The 18,806-nt window shown below is 35.0% G+C and overlaps 2 protein-coding genes across 2 annotated transcripts; one reads left to right on the forward strand and one right to left on the reverse strand.

The window, feature by feature from the left end:
* The first annotated feature begins 5,790 nt into the window (after window positions 1-5,790).
* On the forward strand, window positions 5,791-6,591 carry LOC112010437 (uncharacterized). The gene has a single exon (XM_024042778.2). It carries the CDS (start codon window positions 5,978-5,980, stop codon window positions 6,458-6,460), a length of 483 nt encoding a protein of 160 aa, XP_023898546.1. The 5' UTR covers window positions 5,791-5,977; the 3' UTR covers window positions 6,461-6,591.
* A 10,181-nt stretch (window positions 6,592-16,772) lies between these two features.
* Window positions 16,773-17,954, reverse strand: LOC112010434 (uncharacterized protein At3g17950). Its single transcript, XM_024042776.2, has 2 exons — window positions 17,462-17,954; window positions 16,773-17,381 (listed from the first exon to the last, which is right to left on the reverse strand). Exons 1-2 carry the CDS (start codon window positions 17,543-17,545, stop codon window positions 16,890-16,892), a joined length of 576 nt encoding a protein of 191 aa, XP_023898544.2. The 5' UTR covers window positions 17,546-17,954; the 3' UTR covers window positions 16,773-16,889.
* Between the last annotated feature and the right edge of the window lie 852 nt (window positions 17,955-18,806).

An 18,806-nucleotide genomic window follows, 5' to 3' on the forward strand; every position in this document is an offset into this window, starting at 1 on the left:
GGGGGGGGGGGGGGTGGGGGGGGGGGGGAGGGGAACTATTACGCATAGCCTTTTTGACAACTAGTTTTTAATTCTTATTTATCAAAAGAAACTTGTAAAATAATTAAACTAATTTCGAATTAAATAGCTAAGAGTTTTGTAACTGATTTAAATCTTCCTTCCTTCATTGTAAGTATTGAATTTAAAAAAAAAAAAAATTGATTTACGCAATGAAACTTATTTTACAATTTCTTGAAACATTTGGGAATTATTTTTTAATGAGATCATATTTTAAAATTTTTATATACTTGTAATGGATTTGAATTAGAATAAATTGATATTATTAATTTACTTAGAGTAAACTATGTTTATAATATTGATGTCTAGCGGCGACATTGTAAAAGTGCGTTGTAGAACGATGTAAAACTCAACATTAATCTCATAGCTCAAACATGAAAGGCAAGATCATTTTGCCAATAACATTTATAACTAGAACAATGAGGATAGGAGATAGAGGGTCACCCTGTTGTAATCTGATAGCAATATCAAAGAAATTAAATACAAGGGGTATATATGGTTACTGGCATTTGGAAAACAATATGTGGAAATATATATCTGGTATCCCAAAATTCAATCTAATATCCGGACACTCCTTGATAATAGCCTTGACAATATTTTAGAGCACTTGTTCCAACATAAGTAGCCCTTTGTTTAGGGAATTTTTTACACAACTAGGGGCTTATAAAATTACTTATAAACAAAGCCCACAAGGTCCAATGCCAAAAATTACCCTACTTGTTTTTGTCTTTCTATTTGTTGAGTCAACCAAGCCCACATGCCTAAGAAAGAAAGAACCCAACAAATGAAAAATTAAGAAGAGGTGGATTTGAGGGCAAAAGAGTCATTTTCGTGTTGGTTAATTTGCAATATGTACCTTACTATCCAAATTTATACTAATTTATAGTAATTTATAGTTTTAATTTGTATAAATTTTTTTGATAGTAAGGTGCATATTGCAAATTCATTTACATGCATACTGCTAAGTTGGATATTTTCTAGTTTTAACATGTTAATTTGCAATATGCGCCAATTAACATGTATAGTTTTAATTGGCATTCTGTATATTTCAATGAAAAACATTTTCTACTTTCTATAAAAAGGAAAAATATTTTCTAGAAAATAGATATTTGTTTAAAAAAAAAAAAGTGATTCGTTCACAACATTTTCATAACACTTTCACAATAAATCCTAAATAGCAAGTTGTTGCGGGTTTTTTACTTGAATCCACCACTAAAATTATTTTCTTGCCCATCAGTAATAACTTAACACTTAAAATTTGTTGTAAAAATGTTATGGACGTAGCATTTCTCCTAAAAAAATAATTTTTGAAAAACTGTCACATTCTTTGTGGTTGTGACCCTAAAATTGAGTCAAGAAATCATTTTATCTCATCTAGCTCACATAAAAAATTTCTTGTAATTTCAAATAATGATATGAAGAAAAGCTTTAATTTACAGAAACAAAGCGTAAATGGAAAATCAACCCCTAATTTGGAATTTACACCAAAAAAAAGAAAAGAAAAGTGGAATAGTGATTGATTTAGGGAAAAAAAGGTCATGCGGCAAAAACTTAAAAGTTAATCAACGACAGTCAACAAGAAGTCTGTGTGGTGGGGGGTGTGGGGGGGGGGGGGAGAGAGAGAGAGAGAGAGAGTTTCCATTAAGAATTTGTTTTTCCTTTGTTAAATATATAACTTTCATAAAACATTGCAGTTTTTTTTTTTTTAATGATTTTTACACCATTAGGCTTATTTTTTGTTGATTACAGAAAGTGCTTTCCAGATATGGACCTGAATTTTTTTGCCAAACAAAAAATATAACCTGTAAAAAACATTTATCAGAGAGGGCATTTTTGGGGACCAAACGAAACACAATAACACATACCAAATAAAGCACAAACAAATATCACAATTGGCCCAGGCTGCTGGAATCTTGGCACCAAATATATATTTTGCCTGCATTAATCAAATAAGATAGTCAGAGATTTGAAGCTAACTTGTAATATATCAAACTCGCTCGTTACCAACAATGCTAACTACGTTGATCTACCATCCAAATTTATTCAGAATCCAATTATCCTCAACACCGGCTTGTTTGTTTAACTAGAAAAGTCAGAATCTGGTTTGTTTGTTCCAATCATTTAGTTGTTCTAAATAAAGATTCTTCATTCACAAGCAAATTTAATATTTTCTCAGTCAGTTACACCCACCGTTTTTTGTCATGGTCACTGTTTGATTATTTGACCCTTTACAGGAGATCAAACAATATTCGTGAATAAAGAAGAAAAACCACTAGTTACTCTACATCATGGGAATAAAAAATGAAAAAAAAAATAGATAAATAAAAATCCATTTCATGGCTAAAAATGGCAAACTCATGATGACAAAGATCTTTTAACAGTTAATATGCATTCTTACGTTTAAGACGGCACAGGCATGATTCTGTTTAGTTAGTTGGGACTAATCCTCTTTAATATATATATATATATATATATAGGGAGAAATGTTAATGAATGCTCTAATGCATTGGTTTAAGAAGTATTTTTATAAACATTTAATGGGAAAAGAAAAAAAAAATTGTTTTGACTACTTTTATATTTCTTTTAAAAGTGGTATCAAAATTTTTCTAAAATGGTTTATTAACAATTATCCTAAAAGGCACCTGTTAACATGATTATATATATATATATATATTTAGTTAAAATTATATAGTTTATAAACTATATATAAAATTAATTTTTTTAATTAATTGTTTGATGGCTTTTTATATTTCCTTTAATGTTTATAAATTTATTTTTTATTTTTTAATTACTACAAACTTACAAATTAACACAACTAATAAAACATCTAACAAAAAAAAAAAAGGTTGGGCTTGATATAAAAAAAAAAAAAAAAAAAAAAAAAAAGAAGAAAGAAAAAGAGCCCACCATGAACCAACATGTGCACAGGAAAGGGCAAAACAAGAAGAAAGGAGAAAATAACACACAACAAAGAGGAAAGAAAGAAGTAGTAGCAACACTAAAATTTCTATAAGAAGAAAAGAAAAAAGAAGCATTCCCCCCCACTTTAATAAATATAAGGTGAGGGTAGATGGATATTCACATCAAACTCATTCCCTCCCTAGTTTTCTCCCCAAATTGAGAAGAAAGCATTTTCCTCTTAAATGGTGGGCTGGAGGAGAAAACTCCACCACACCCATTTTCTTTCTAGTTTTCTCCCCAAATTGGAAAGAAAATATTTTCCTCTTAAATGGTGGGCTTGAGGAGAAAACTCCACCACACTTATTTTCTACGCCCCTCCCCCCAAACAAAAAAAAAAAAAAAAAACCAAACAGACCCTAGAGAACACAATTTTCAGTAAAGATTCGTAGAAAGCTTTCTCATTAGGTGGCTAGTAATTCTTTTATTTAGCACATGATCAAACCCTCAATTTCCAAACCCTAAAAACCATATCAAAACTCTGCTTGATTCATCCAAAATACAAAACTTAGTGTTAGGATCAACCATCCAACCCTAAAGGCTAAAACCAATCATCAAGCCCTATACACGCAAGTAGACTTATTCAAATTTTGATTGTTTGATGTCAAATTACTCAAAATGATTTTTATCTTTTGATGATATGCGTTAAATTAGGATCAAGTATACTAGTTTTTTAAATTTTAAGTTCATATGTTAATATGCTGTTCATATGCCCAAAAACTTTGTTTTCAAAACCCTTAACTCAATGCTAGATTTTACTTTTTGTGAATGACATGCTAAATTTGTTTAATGACATTTTTGGATGATTTGATTGCATGACATGATGTTGGCCGCATATTCTAGAAGACTAATTGCAATGGATGGGGTGGGTGCCTAACACTTTCTCACTCCGTAACTTATTAGCCTCTGATCTTGGATCAATGGTTAGATTAGTCTTATCCAAATGTAATTTTCACAATTTTTAGAATATAACTAATAGCTTAAAGTTGGCTATTTTGTTTAGATTGTATCTAGGATCAAAACCATGTAATGTTCCCTATTATATTCATTGAGATGTAAATTAAAATTTTCAATCAATAAAAAAATAAAATTATTGTTGTGGTGTTCTTAATTTTTTCATTAATTAAAATAAGGGGAAAATCTAATGTACAACCCTCAATTTAGTAGCTCAAATATCATTAGTAACATGCATTTTGAGAGGCAATAAACATGACTTCACCTATTTCACTTGGGCCTAATTCAATAAAACTAAGGTCACAGTCTCTCACACTATGATAGAGAGTTTAGTTGAACAAAAGTTTTGTAAGTAAAATGTGGCAATTGCTTTTCCTATATGAATTTTCTAGAGGACTTGGCCCCCACAATTTTTCCATGCATTGAAGAGATTCTTCTTTGATTTTTACTTCGTTACCAATCTTGTTTCTTCCTTTTACTGCTTTCATATTCAATACTTCTAGATTTGGTATTGAAATATGCAATTGAACTGTTTATCTATGTGGATTGTATTATAACTGGTATGGTTGATTTATAAATTTGTATTATAAATGACAATTACACCATCAATCAAGCCGTTACATGTTTCATCAGGAAGGAGAAAATAGCTGGAGATTTTTTTGTAAAATCATGAATTAAAAGGTTGAATTTGCATAATAGATGTTAACATAAGTAAGCTAGATAGTACAGAATATTTTGAAAGCTGGCAAACTAGAATTGGACAATGACCTGATACCTAGCAAAGATTTTACAATGTAATGCTTCCTGTAAGATATTCCTTTCATATCTGACACAGTATTTGCATAAACATATATATATATATGCTTTTTTTTTACTCTCAGAGTCTCTCTAGTTAGGTTATGTTAGGTGTTGGCACGAGTCGCCTTTCACCTCTGACAGGACGAGTCTAGTTAGGTTAATATATTATGTTAGGTGGCCATCTCAATAGAATAAAATGAAAGAAGTTGCTTGTTACCATATCCAATAATTAGTTTGGTGTTGTCGTTAGTGAGAGCTCTGCTACATTTTCCAAACTGTTGCTCCATGCCTCGCCATGTGCTCACCTTAATAAACAAATTGGACATTCTAAAAAATAACGAAAACAAATAATATTAATGAAACAAATTGGAATCAAAGTCCTAGTGTGACTGACTGATGTATTATGTACATCTATGCATTAGCATTTCACACCACTGAAATCAGGTAGGAAGATTCAGCCAAAAAAGCAATAAGTCAAGTATAGAGACAAGTGACAGGTGGTCTATTTTTCTTGCCATTTGAAGTTCTCTTTAGTTAACAGGGCAGGAAATTGCCAAAAATAAAAAATTATACCCTTCGTACAGAGACATGAAATTTGTACGCTTTCTAAGTTACTAAGTGACACACAACATACTAATAGTTTTATAACTTAATAGCATAGCCTGATCTCTATTATTAAGAGAATTATGATTTGAATCTCCCTCCCACTAATTATAACTATCGAATTATCTTAAAAATAAAAATAATGACATGTGGAACTAAATCTCCATTATTTCATTTGAAATATCAAGAGTTTATATTATAGTTAAAATTTAGTAATTTCTAAGATGCGACCATATATAGTGTTACGTTGTTAATTAAAAGTGACAATAAGCTTGAAATGAAATCATTTCAAATGGAAAAGATCTTAATACATGACACACACTCTCAGTTAACTTCGTTTCTACCTTGTGTTGCATGAAAATTCATGCACCTACCTACCTGACTTTTTATATGAGCACTTTGATCTCCTAAAATATTAACAGATAACAGTGGCCCAATCTCTCATTCACTCTCTCTCCTCCCCTCAACCACCATCTACCATCTTGCATGCATAAATTCATTCATTATCAAAGAGAATACACTATCAACCTCAATGCCTCATCTTCCTAACTTTGACTCTGTAGAGAAATTTAGATAACCATTTCTCTAAAGACTCTCTCTCTCTCTCATGGGGAATGTGACATCTTGTGCTCCTTCCATAATCTCAAGTGGGGTAGTGAAGGTCTTATTCAGTGATGGAAGATTGCAAGTCTACACAAGGCCAGTAAAGGTAGCAGAACTCATGCTAGAGAACCCAGGTCAATTTGCCTGTGAATCAAGCAGCCTCAAAGTTGGGCATCGGATTCAAGGACTTTTAGCTGATGAGGAGCTAGAGCTGCGCCAATTCTACTTTCTCCTTCCCATGGAGTTGCTCTACTCAGTACTAACATTTGAGGAAATGAGCTCTCTCTCTTACAAGGCTTCCAAGGCTCTGAAGCATATAAGTTTTAACAACTTGGGGAAGATCTTCCCAGTCCTAAGTGAGTTTTGCATGTTTCCTTCTGAATCCAAAACAATAAATACTCCAACATGTCATCAGCAGGAACCACTACAGAGGTACTCAAAGCAGAGATCATGGAAGCCTGCGTTAGAGACTATTATTGAAAGTTGAAATACCATGTAGAAAAATGAGATATAGCAGTATTTCGTCTCTGTTTCTTCTCTTCAATTCTTTTTTTATTTTTGGTGTTATTTTTTGAGATTACCAGTAATAAAGTTAAAAGGGTAAAGTGATTAAATTTATGAGCAACGTTACATAGTTACATAAAAGTTTTCACAACAAATTTCATACATGTTAAGTAGACAGGATATTATATATTCTCATATGTGCCTACTACTGTTTTGTAATTCACCATATAAAATTTGTTGTCAATTTTGGTGTGTCTGTACACTTATTGTAAATTTACAGGTCTAGGTCCTTTGTTCATATATATTCCACTTTGATATTCAGATCTCATTCTAATCTGTGGCTACCATTATGACCTGGCAACTCAAGTAGATCATTGACTCAAGAGAAGAGTAATTATAATGTAATTCATGATTCATGATCAGAATGGGTCCACTGCCCGTATAACACTAAATTTCAGCGACTTACAAATGCAAATATGGTAAAACCTCACAAACTTTTCATAAACATCATTTTTTGTTAGAAACTTAGAATGATGGTTACACTGTTAAATTCGTTTTTTTTTTTTTTTTTTCCCTCTAATAGCTTAAAATATTAGGATAATCAATAATTTATTATTATATCAAAATAGGAAGGGTTAGAATTATGGTTGAATGATTATATTCACAAATTCCTAGCAGTTTTATCTTTTTGGACAAATGGTATTTTATCATTTTTTTTCTTCTTCATAAGAGTGAAATTTTTATTAAAACCCTGAGAAAATTACAGATTGCTACACAGATTAGGTCTGCACAAAACTGGGAAAAAAAAAAAAAAAAATCAAAACACAGAAGCAACTAAATTTAGCTGCCTCACAACAGCATCCCAAATTACAACGAAGAATGATGTTGATATGAGATTCAGGATAAGGACTACAGCCCTCAATCCTTGCTTTCACTTCTCGTTTGATAGTTAGTAGCCAAAGATCCTTCCTTCAGAGGGAACAGAAACCATGATCCTCTGTTTCCAAATGCTATATACAACAGCACCCAAATTCAACTTGCAAACCACAGAGCACTGACTCTTTCCATTCCAACTTTCCAAGTGTTGCTACCCCAAGCAAAAAAAAAAAGACATAATTCTTAGATATGTTCAAAATTTTCTAAACCCATTGTTTTGAACTTAAAAGCCCAACTATGAGTTTGACAAAACCCAAACCCATGACATTTTTTTTTGGTGGTGAGAATCAAGTCATCAAAGACAAGCGTGACAAAATTAGTTCAGCCAGCAAGTGGAGACCTAGCTGAAACAAATCCGCGATCCCCTAATATCATCTATTTCCTTTCCTATGAAATGACCTTGGCAACCCCAGTATCAAAGGGATGGAATCCCTCAAATTTCTTCTTCTGTCGGAAAAATCTCATCAAAAAAATTTTCAAGAGATTTGATACATACAAATTTTTCAAAAATTTCAAACGTTGAGAAAAGTACCCTTTCAATTGGGGATTTTTTTTCCCCAATGGAGAGCATATCATGAATCAAGCCAGTCAGTTTTGTAGTTCTAGCTACTTTCCTACGGATATAGCTTGTATCTAGTGTCTAGTTCCATTATATAAGTTAGAATACATAAACGTGCCAAAAATTGGATAAGTGTCCATACCCTAACGTGCCTAGTGGTACTGGACACTAAATACAAGTTCTACCCATTTCATATTATATGTATTTTCTATCAACGATAAGTTTCAAATGATCAAATAAAGTAGAGCTGATATTTTCACTCTCTCCCTATCTTATATCTTAAAATTTTTGTTTCGGCATCTTGTGACAAGTAGCACATCAAAAGAATTTCCTAGTGGAGGTAAAATCGCTTCTTAAAAATAGCAGATTTAGTTTCATGCCTCAGCTAAAAAAATTGATAAGTTCTTACTTCTCTAAATTTTGAAACTCATTTACTTTATTGTAACATCTCTTTGTTTGCATTTACTAACTTTGTTAATTAATTTGAGCAATCTTCATACAATATCTTGAATGCCCCCCAATTGTTGAATAAAGTAATTGATTTTGCTCAAATTAATTAACAAAATCAGTTAGTGAATCCAATAGATATTTCAGTATAGTAGATAAATTCAGAATTTAGAGAAGTATGAACAAATCAAGTGTTGCGTTGAAGTACGAAATTGAATTTGTTGTCCTTAGAGAAGCAATTTTGTCCCCACTAGGAATACAGCAATGTAAAATGTAAAATGAATGTGATATTGCAACAATTTTCAGAACAGAACTGCTACTATAGCTTTTTTCTGGCAACAAATCAATGTAAAATGAATGTGATAACCTTTTTTCGGTACGTAGTTACATAACCGCTGAGATACGGGAGATAGTGTAGTAGTTTCTTAAATCGTTGTTGTCAAAGCCCATTCTTGGCTCTGACCCCATGCTGGAAATGTGTCTTCTGAGTTTCGTGTTCACACCTTGTATGTCCGGGAAAATGTTGGTGGATATGGGGAAGTGTTTGTGTGTATGGGTTGCCACTAATTATTGAATTTTACAGTCTTGTCACTTATCCGGCTATCTGTATCTTGGTTCTAATAACAATCTTATATATATATATATATATATAAAATGTATGCAGCCTTCTAGCCTGAGAACACCAGTATTGGGGGTATAAAAACCTCCAAATTGCTATTTTAGAAACCAGCAAGCCAAAAATCATCTACCATCTACATCTGTTGGTCAGTATCTTTTTTTTTTTTTTTACAACCTCTGTACAGTTGATTCTCATAAATCAGCCACTCTTCTTTTCTTCTCTCTATCTCCTCTCTTCTCTAACTCCATCGTCGGAATTTGAATCTCAAGAATTCCTCTTACTCTCTCATCCTCTAAGCTCTTAGGTTCCACAAGGGACAAGCCCACATTGCCAGATTGGGCAACACGATGATGGCGTGTGTAGATCGGCGGTGGGTTCTCCTCTGCCTTCTCCTTTGCTTCTAGGTGTAGATCAGTGGAAGGTTCTTCGGCTTCTCCCTTGCTTCCAGTTGTAGATCAGCGATGGATTCAAATCTTCTTCATATATATATATATAAAATGTATGCAGCCTTCTAGCCTGAGAACACCAGTATTGGGGGTATAAAAACCTCCAAATTGCTATTTTAGAAACCAGCAAGCCAAAAATCATCTACCATCTACATCTGTTGGTCAGTATCTTTTTTTTTTTTTTTACAACCTCTGTACAGTTGATTCTCATAAATCAGCCACTCTTCTTTTCTTCTCTCTATCTCCTCTCTTCTCTAACTCCATCGTCGGAATTTGAATCTCAAGAATTCCTCTTACTCTCTCATCCTCTAAGCTCTTAGGTTCCACAAGGGACAAGCCCACATTGCCAGATTGGGCAACACGATGATGGCGTGTGTAGATCGGCGGTGGGTTCTCCTCTGCCTTCTCCTTTGCTTCTAGGTGTAGATCAGTGGAAGGTTCTTCGGCTTCTCCCTTGCTTCCAGTTGTAGATCAGCGATGGATTCAAATCTTCTTCAGCTTCTATGGGTTTGGTGGGTCTTGGTGTCTTATGGGTCAATGGTGGTGGGTCTTGGTGGTTTAGTTTTTATTTATTTATGGGTTGTGGGTGATACTGGCGGGTAGCAGTGGGGAAGAGCTTTTGAGTAGAACAGAGAGATGTGAGAGAAATAAATTTTTTATATTATTTGATTGTATAATTTATATTATTTTATTGAATTGTATGTAAAAATAGAATCTAGGATGTTGGGTAAGTTGTTGTTGAGGAAAATCATAACATAAGGCCCAAAGAAATAGCACATTAGACAAATCCCATGGAAAGTAAAATTGAAAAAAAAAAGTTAAGCTCACAAAAGAAAAGGATGGTAGGCCCAAAGATTTGAACCTCAAGATCCATGAATGGGCAGGTTTTAGAGCCCATGAAACAAAGGGAAGAAAGAAAAGGCCCAGACCAGAAGACCAAAGAGAGTCTAGTAGAAGAACAGGACCCGGGATCCCTGTGACGTGTAGCACAACCAGAGTAGGATTGAGACAGCTCAAAAGGGGAATCAAAAAGCACAAAAAGTGAAGGACAGATATGTCCTTCTTAAGCACTCAGTGATGTAGCAAAGAACCAGAGTGTTTGGAAAGCAACAACTCACGAGCAAAAGGCTAGTGCTTCGAGGAACCCCAAAAGATGAACCATAAGGGGAAGTAGCTAGAAAAACCTTCGACTTGGCAGGGAAGGATTCGACTCACTTGGGAAAAATGACAAAAGGAAGGACAGCCAAAAGCTAAGTCTGAAAAGGTAAAGGCATGGAAGCATTGAAGGAAAAGAGATCAAAGGTTAGCTCTCCAAGGACACCTTATAATGGAAAGTCAGCAAGAGGCTTTTAAGAAAATAGCACCAAAAGAAAGAAACTATGAGAAAACAAAGAAAGAATCAACCGTCAGAAGGGTTGGAACAACAGGGGCTCTGGTACCCAGGGAGCCTAGGGAAGGGATCAGTGGTACCTGGAACCCTAGAGTGACACTATAAACGGAAGAAGTAGCCAACATTGAAGGGGGCGTTTGGCAGTAGTGAATTATAACAGAATCTTTGAGAAAACTCTGTAAAAACTTAGAGAGAGCAGTAAAAAGAAAGAGAAATACTCCCCGGTATCCCAACACAGCCACTATAGAACATACTCGGATTCAAAGATATTCAAATTTTGCAAGTCTTGGAGGCTTGAATAGCCATCTAAGTCTGTGATTTTTTAGTTTATTTGGACTTTGTAACATATCTTGGTGAGCACATTGTAATCCATAATTAAGAAAATAATCAAATATTTCATATTGATTTGAGGATCCCAAATAGTCATTGTGTGATTTTCCTTATTACATTGTTTTCCTTTTGCTGTTTTTCTTGCTGTTCAATACATATATTCTTGCTTGCCAGTGCATACATGTTATAGGATCTTTGCTCTGTGCACCACCTAGTTCGTAAATAGCCCATGTAGCTGCGGTGAACTAAGTCCAGTCCTTTCAAACTACAACAAGAGGGTTCGAGGTCCTTGCTTAAGCTGGGGCCTTGATACCATCCAAAAAGTGACCCTCACAGTTGTAAAATGAGATGGTAAAATAAATAAAGTAGCGTTTGAGGATGTAAAATATGTGTTTCTTACATCCCCATTGCTAGTGCTCTAAGGGTCGATCAAATCAAGCAAAAACCAAGGGAAAAAGGAAAACAAACTAATTTAAGGATTCTATTATACATAGGAAGATGTTAAACCCCTCTCAACATCAGTTGAATGACAATCAACTCATTTTATCCATCTCTCATGCATATTGTTCAATAGTGGTAACCTTAATATTCTTACCCCTTTAGAATGAGGGTTTTACATTATGGAGTCGTCACTTCTTTTATTAAGTTGTGGAGTCGTCACTTCTTTAATTAAGGCATAAAAATAAGAAACCAGAAAATAAATGAAATACATCTTTATTTTATTGAGAAATTCGAGATTTCATTTTAATAAAATGAAATACATAAAACTTAAATGACTTTTTCCTCTAGCTACATGGCCGTGATTCTTGTGAATTAATTAGGAATTGATAGGTGCTTTATACTAGTGTTGTACTGGCATGGACAAATTGCTGACATGGCTCTAACATGGTTGCTAACATGGCTGATGATGTTGTTAGGGCTGACATGGCAAAGCCTAATGCTAACACTTACTCATTTCCAATGGAGGATAGAATGTGGAGGTGCATGAAAGCGCATGGGTTACAGTCAACAACGCGTGGTGACATCAAACCAACACGTACGTGCAGGCGCATGGCTAATGCAAGCGGCACTTGGAGGCACATGGCAAACGACATAGAAGCTTTTGATGGAGCGTGACGATGCATGTGGGATAAGAATGAACTTTGGTTTGAGTTTGTAGACCGATTTCTAGAAAGGGAACTAATTTGTGTGTCGAGTGAAGAGTTGACAATTCTGCTATTGTTGTTGACTTGTTGGTGATACGTTAGAGAGAATTGTTAAAGAAGTGGCTCTGATACCATGTTCGAAGATAAGAGAAAAGGGAGAGAGAGAACACAAAAGAATAAAATGGGTAATTTGTATGTATTGTATATTTCTGTGTGTATCATTGACATTGGGAAAGGCCTAAATATTTAGGTCTAAGGGTTTGTACAATGAAAAAATATCCTTGATTAGGGTTAACATTAGAGACACAGTAATGGGTCGTTGATTTTAGCTCAATCAAGGAAATATACAGGGAAACTAATTGTAATATGTTAATGTATGGGTGCTTTTTTTCTTAGCACGCAAGCCTAAGGATCCTGAGCCAAATACTTATGATTTGTTGGACTAGGCTTGGTTCACCGCAACTAAATGAGCTGTTTACAAACCAAGTAGTGCACAGAGCAAGGATCCTACAACACGTATACACAAGCAAAGCAAAAAAATATGTATTGAACAGCAAGAAAAACAACAAAAGGGAAACAATGTAATAAGGAAAAGCTCACAACGACTGTTAGGGATCCTCAAGTTAATACGAAATATTTGATTATTTTCTTAATTATGGATTACAATGTGCTCACTAAGACGTGTTACAAGGCCCAAATAAGCTCAAAAATCACAGACTTAGATGGCTATTCAAGCCTCCAAGACTTGCAAAGTTTGAATCCTTTTGAATCCGAGTATGTTCTATAGTGGCTGTGTTGGGATACCGGGGAGGATTTCTCCTTCTTTTACTATTTTCTCTAAGTTTTGACAGAGTTTTCTCAATGATTATGTTATAGTTTACTACTGCCTAATCGCCCTTTCAAAGCTGGCTGCCTTCCCCTTTTATAGTGTCATGGTAGGATTCCAAGGTACCACTAATTTCTCTCTTTTGCTCCCCCTAGGTATCAAAGCTCATGCTATGCCAGTTACTCAGAGGGCTGGTCCTTTCCTTATTCCTCATAATTTTCTCCTTTTGGTGTTGTCTCCCTGAAAGTTCCTCGCTGACTTTCCATTCTGAGGTGCCCTTAGGTAGCTGACCTTAACTTTTTTAGCTCCTCACTTCTTCAGCTTTTGGCTGTCCCTTTTCTTGTCATTTTTCCCAAGTGGTCGGAATCCTTTCCTGTTGGGTTGAAGGTTTCTCCAGCCAATTCCCCTTATAGTTCTTTCTTTTGGATTCCCTAGAGTACCACTTTCTTTGTTCACGAATGGCTACTTCACGCCTTCTGATTCCTCACTGTATCACTGGGTGCTTGAGAAGGACATATTTGTTCTTCGTTTCTTGTGCTTTTTTGGTACTTCCCTTGAGCTGTTTCAATCCTACCTTAGCTGTGCTATGCGTCTCAGGGATCCTAAGCCTTTGGTAGCTTTTAGGGATCACAGCCTAGCCCTTTTCTGTTGTACTCCCTTCGATCCCTTGATCTTAGCAGGCTAAGCTTTTCCTTTCATGGGCTTTGAATCTTTTGGGCTTACCATCCTTTTTCTTTGTGGTGAATTCATCCCTTTTATGATTACTTGTCATGGGGTTGGCCCATTGTGTTATTTTTTTGGGCCTTGGTTTCCTGATTTTTTTTTACCTCAACAACTAACAAAACAAACCAAAAAAAAAATAGTAATAGGAGAGATTTCTCGATAGATCAGGATAGGCTTTTGTATCGTGATTGTCCTTAAATGGGAGTAATCATACCACCATTAACAAACATGGAGAATACAGCAATGTAAGGAGATGATTTTCTATTTACATGGTGTTTTTTTTTAAGTAGGGACGGCCATATCTAACCACAGTACCTAACCACTTCTTTGAGTGCCTTCCAATGGTTTAGTCTGTATTCTATGCTCAACAAGACAGGATGAATTTGACAAGAGTTGTACTGAATCTACTCAAAACCCAATAAAATACTACAATATTGAGATGGGGGAGGAATTTGGGATTGGTGCTTTAATTGTTGTTTCTTTCAGCAATCAGCATGCATTCTTGTATTTTCGTGTTGAATAAGTTTAGTGCCACACATGGTGAGTTGTGGTATTTGTTATGACAAAATGTGTGGCACTAAACTTATTCTTCGGTGTTACTTTGTGTTAAAATTGGAGGTGATGATGGCAGTAACCAAAAGATACTACTGCCTACTGGGAGCCTAAGTCACAAGTGTAATGATGGTAACGATGGGAAACAGATTGATAGTGGTGGAGGGAAGTAGAGCACTTGCAAAGTGTAAAAGATAAAAGAACATGGGAAATCAAAAAGAAAAAGGTGGGGATAGTAAAAATAAATTATATGAATTATTAAAAATATGCTGATGTGGTTCAATTCAAAACTACATTTGCGGAAGAGCTTTTTTTTTTTTTTTTTTTTTTTAAATTATAGTTGATACATAATAGTAAAATTAATTCACAAACCAAACATGAAAACTGATTTTCCGGAAAAAAATGGATTTCATTTTCCGTAAAATGTTTACCTCAACCAAACATAAAAATTGATTTTCCGTAAAACAACAAGCATTTTCCGTAAAATATTTAACCGAACCAAACACCAGAATTTAATTTCCGTAAAACGATTTCCGAGACAGCCAAACAACCTTATTGCATTTTCCTTTTCCGGAAAATAGCATTTCCGGAAAATGGTTATTTTCCGGAAAACGATTTACGCGAACCAAACGCAGCCTTAGTTTCATACAATTTATTTTCCACTATTTTCAAGTAGGTTGTTTAAAAATAATGTATCTTGAAAGAAGAAATGGAGGTTTAAAATTTGTACTTTCAAAAAAATAGAGCGATTTTAAAAACTTCCAAAATCTCTCTCTCTCTCTCTCTCTCTCCTCCCTTTTTAAATGACAAGAAATCCCTCCAAGGTAGGACCACTTCATATTCCCATCTCTCTCTCTCTCTCTCCTTCCTTTTTAAATGACAAGAAATCCCTTCAAGGTAGGACCACTTCATATTCCCATTTCCATCATGTAAACTCCTCCGAATACATCAAACTCGGGACCTTACAGTAAAGTTTCCGAAAGACCAAATAAGCTTCACCTTTGTGGTGTGCGGAACTCCCAAATCTCAAACTAGAGACAAATGCTTATATAGTTACTAGCCTCAAGTGTGCGATGAATTTTTTTTTTTTAATTTTAAATTTTGAATAAGTTTTTTGTGAAGACATAAATTTGTAGAAGAATATTTTATTTTATAAGCATTTTAAATAGAGTTAGAGATATATTTTAAAATTTAAAAGTATTTTTGAACCATATAAAAGTTCAGTCTAAAAAAGAAAGTCTTCTTATAGAGAGTATAGAAGATATATACATGCTAAGTGAAAGTGCCCAAGTCTCATATGTATATTATATATTTTATTCACTACCATTTGAACGTGATGCTAAATCCCATTCCCATTTCCACTGCTTAAATTTGGGCTAGTGGCTAGTCACTAGTGCGAATTCCAAATCATGAGGACTCAACAATCACTTAGGGTCCTTATTCAGCTTATTAGCTAACTTTTACCTTAATTTACAATACTTTCAGCAATAAGTTTTCAGTTGTAGCAAAATAAGTGGTATTAGAGTCTGTTTAGGATCCACTTATTTTGTTGAAAATGAAAACTTTTTGTTGAAAGTACTGTAGATAAATGTAAAAATTAGCTGAAATAGTACAGTATGACTCATGAATAGTACCAAAAAGTGCAGTGGGATCCATGAATAATAGTAAAAATAAGCTGGCAAAATTAAGCCATGCCAAACACATATTTAGGGTTTATTTGAGATTCGCTTATTTTGCTGAAATTAAAATTTTTTTGCTAAAAGTACTGTAAAATAAAAGTTAGTTAAAATAATACAATAAGACTTATGAATAGTACTAAAAGGTTCAGTGAGACTCATGAATAGTAACAAAAATAAGCTAAATAGTAAAGCTCCATTTGGATCCAGGATGTGTCTGCTGCGTTTGCGTTTTTTACTTTTTTTTTGGCCTTTTTTTTTTAGACAAATGAACAGTGTTTAGGTGAACAATAGCCAAATTTTTTTTTATTATTTTTAATTTTCATCAAAAAAAAAATATCCAAACGCACACTAAAATAAATTAACAAAAATAATCTTGCTAAACAAACACTAATTAATTGTGAAAGTTGAAATTAAGACTTAACCCTCAAGTTTTTTTTTTTTAAGAAATTACCCCATCAGTTGTACTTGCACTGTTTTCACTGCACTTGTACCTTTAATTTTTATATTGTTATTACATTGGATAACACCACCTAGCCCGTATCAAATTATAAAAGTTGAAAGGATAAAAGGAAGCACAAAAAAGCAAACCCCAAAAGCCGAAACCACGCTTTTTTTTTTTTTTTATCTTCAGAGACAAAACTAATTAAAGACAATATTAAATCTTCAATTAATAGTAAAAATTAGTAACACTTACAACTAAATTCCAAGAACTCAACCTTTAAAAACGAAAACAAAAAATTAAAAAAATTAAAAAAAAAATCTACCCTACACCGCCACTACAGATCCCGGTGAGTGAAACCGGGAATCGACAAAGCGCCCCAGCCGTTGATGCAGCCTGATCATCAGGAGCAGGCGGAAGCACCCTTCCATCAGCAAACAACAGCCGTCCATTCCTCTGATTCTGCTGCGGCTGCTCCACCACCACGCCACCTTCAAGCTCCGCCGCCGCCGCACCAAAAAACGCTCCATCCCCAAACCTCCTCTCCACCTCAAGAAATTCTCCAAGCGAAGATGGTCTTGCCTCTTCGTCCCTACACAGCCTCCACCACCTCCGCCGCCTCTCCACCATTATCTGCGGCGGAACGCCGCCGTTGCTTTTTCTTGTCTTCTTGGCCTTCCTGGACACGGACACGGTCACGGTTACGTGGGGGTCTCGATGTTGTGATGGGGCTCTGAAAGTTATAGCAGGGAAGCTCACACCCATTAGAGTCCCCAAAGTCGTGCTTCTGTCATGAAAAAATGACCCTGTAGACTGAACCAAAAATGGAAAGAAATTAACAAAAAAGCAAAAAAATTTAAAGGGTTTGAAGAATTTTGGGAAAATGGGTATACCTCAGTGTCAAGATCGGAAGAGGAAACGGAGGAGATCGTAGGAGATGAAGGCGGAGGTAGCATTTCATTTGCTGGATCTAGCATTTCTTTTTCTTTCTTTTTCTTTGGCTTTGTGACGGAGACTTTGTGCGTGTGTTCCTTCTTGTAGATAGAGTAACACAAACACAGTGAGTGAGAGACACTTTATTATAATCAAGTAAAAATGTGGCAAGATCAGAAGTAATGTAATGTAATGGAGGAGTATTGTAGTTCAAGTGTTTGCAGAGGAAGAAAGAAATTGGGGTTCAGATTGGATGGTGGTAACGTGTGGGATTTTGTTTTAGGAAGTAAGATTTGTGTTCGAAATGATTGATGTTGTCCTCATCACCTATGGACTGTACTGTGGCGTTTCCCTTTTTGTTTTTTGAAATAGTATTGAAATTTGAAAAGGTCCCTTGAGGTTTCTTTAGGAATATAATATTATCATTGATATCATTTCCCTTGAGGTAGACTTACGGTCGTAGAAAGTTTTATGGTGAATGGTCAATGTCTCTTATAGAGTTGTCCACGTGTCAGGTCGGTTTGGGTTTGAGTCCGAGATTTGGGTTTGAGCCTGATTCGGACTCGACCCAATTAGATCGGATTACTAAAAGTGTGACTCGCAACCAACCCGCTATATGGGTCAGACCCGGTGGTTCGAGTCATCGGTTGAACGGGTCAGATTCCTCAGGTAGGCAGGTTTGTGCTTCGAATTGGGCTAAATTTGTAAATTTGCATGATTTTTTTTAAACTCATCTTTGACCCAACAAATCAAATCAAGACCATTAGAGTTTCATATTTGAATCCAATCACTTGGTCTGTTTTGGTCTCCTAATCTTTGAATCAAACAAAAAAGTATAGAATCAAGCACATGCAACTCTAGGGCAGTACGACTAAGCAATCTTTAAGTTGAACAAGATTAAAAACCCATATCTCAAAAAATTAAACAAGATGAAATGCCCTTATCTCAAAATAGAGAAAAAGATAGATGAAAAATGAAGAAAATATATCTGAGGTTGAGAGTCTTGAGACTAAGAAGCTGATCCGTGAGCAACTGAGCATGAGAAGGCTTTAACCCATGGTGGAAAGTGAGGCGAAGCCATGAGCCCGTGACTGTGGAGTGGTGATGTGGTGGTGGCCAACTCAGGTTTGGAAAGGAGTGTATCCATGGAGGTGGAGGGTATGGAGTGAGGGGTTGAGAGTTGAAACTAGAAACTTAAGATTGAGAGCAGAGAGAAAGGAGACTGAGACTGAGACTAGACAGACTTGAGAGTTGAGATTGAGAGGTAGAGAGAATGGAGGCTGATATTGAGAGTAAGATTTCGAA

This window comes from Quercus suber, unplaced genomic scaffold (genome assembly GCF_002906115.3).
Source record: "Quercus suber isolate HL8 unplaced genomic scaffold, Cork oak 2.0 scaffold_296, whole genome shotgun sequence".
NCBI classification, from domain to species: domain Eukaryota; kingdom Viridiplantae; phylum Streptophyta; class Magnoliopsida; order Fagales; family Fagaceae; genus Quercus; species Quercus suber.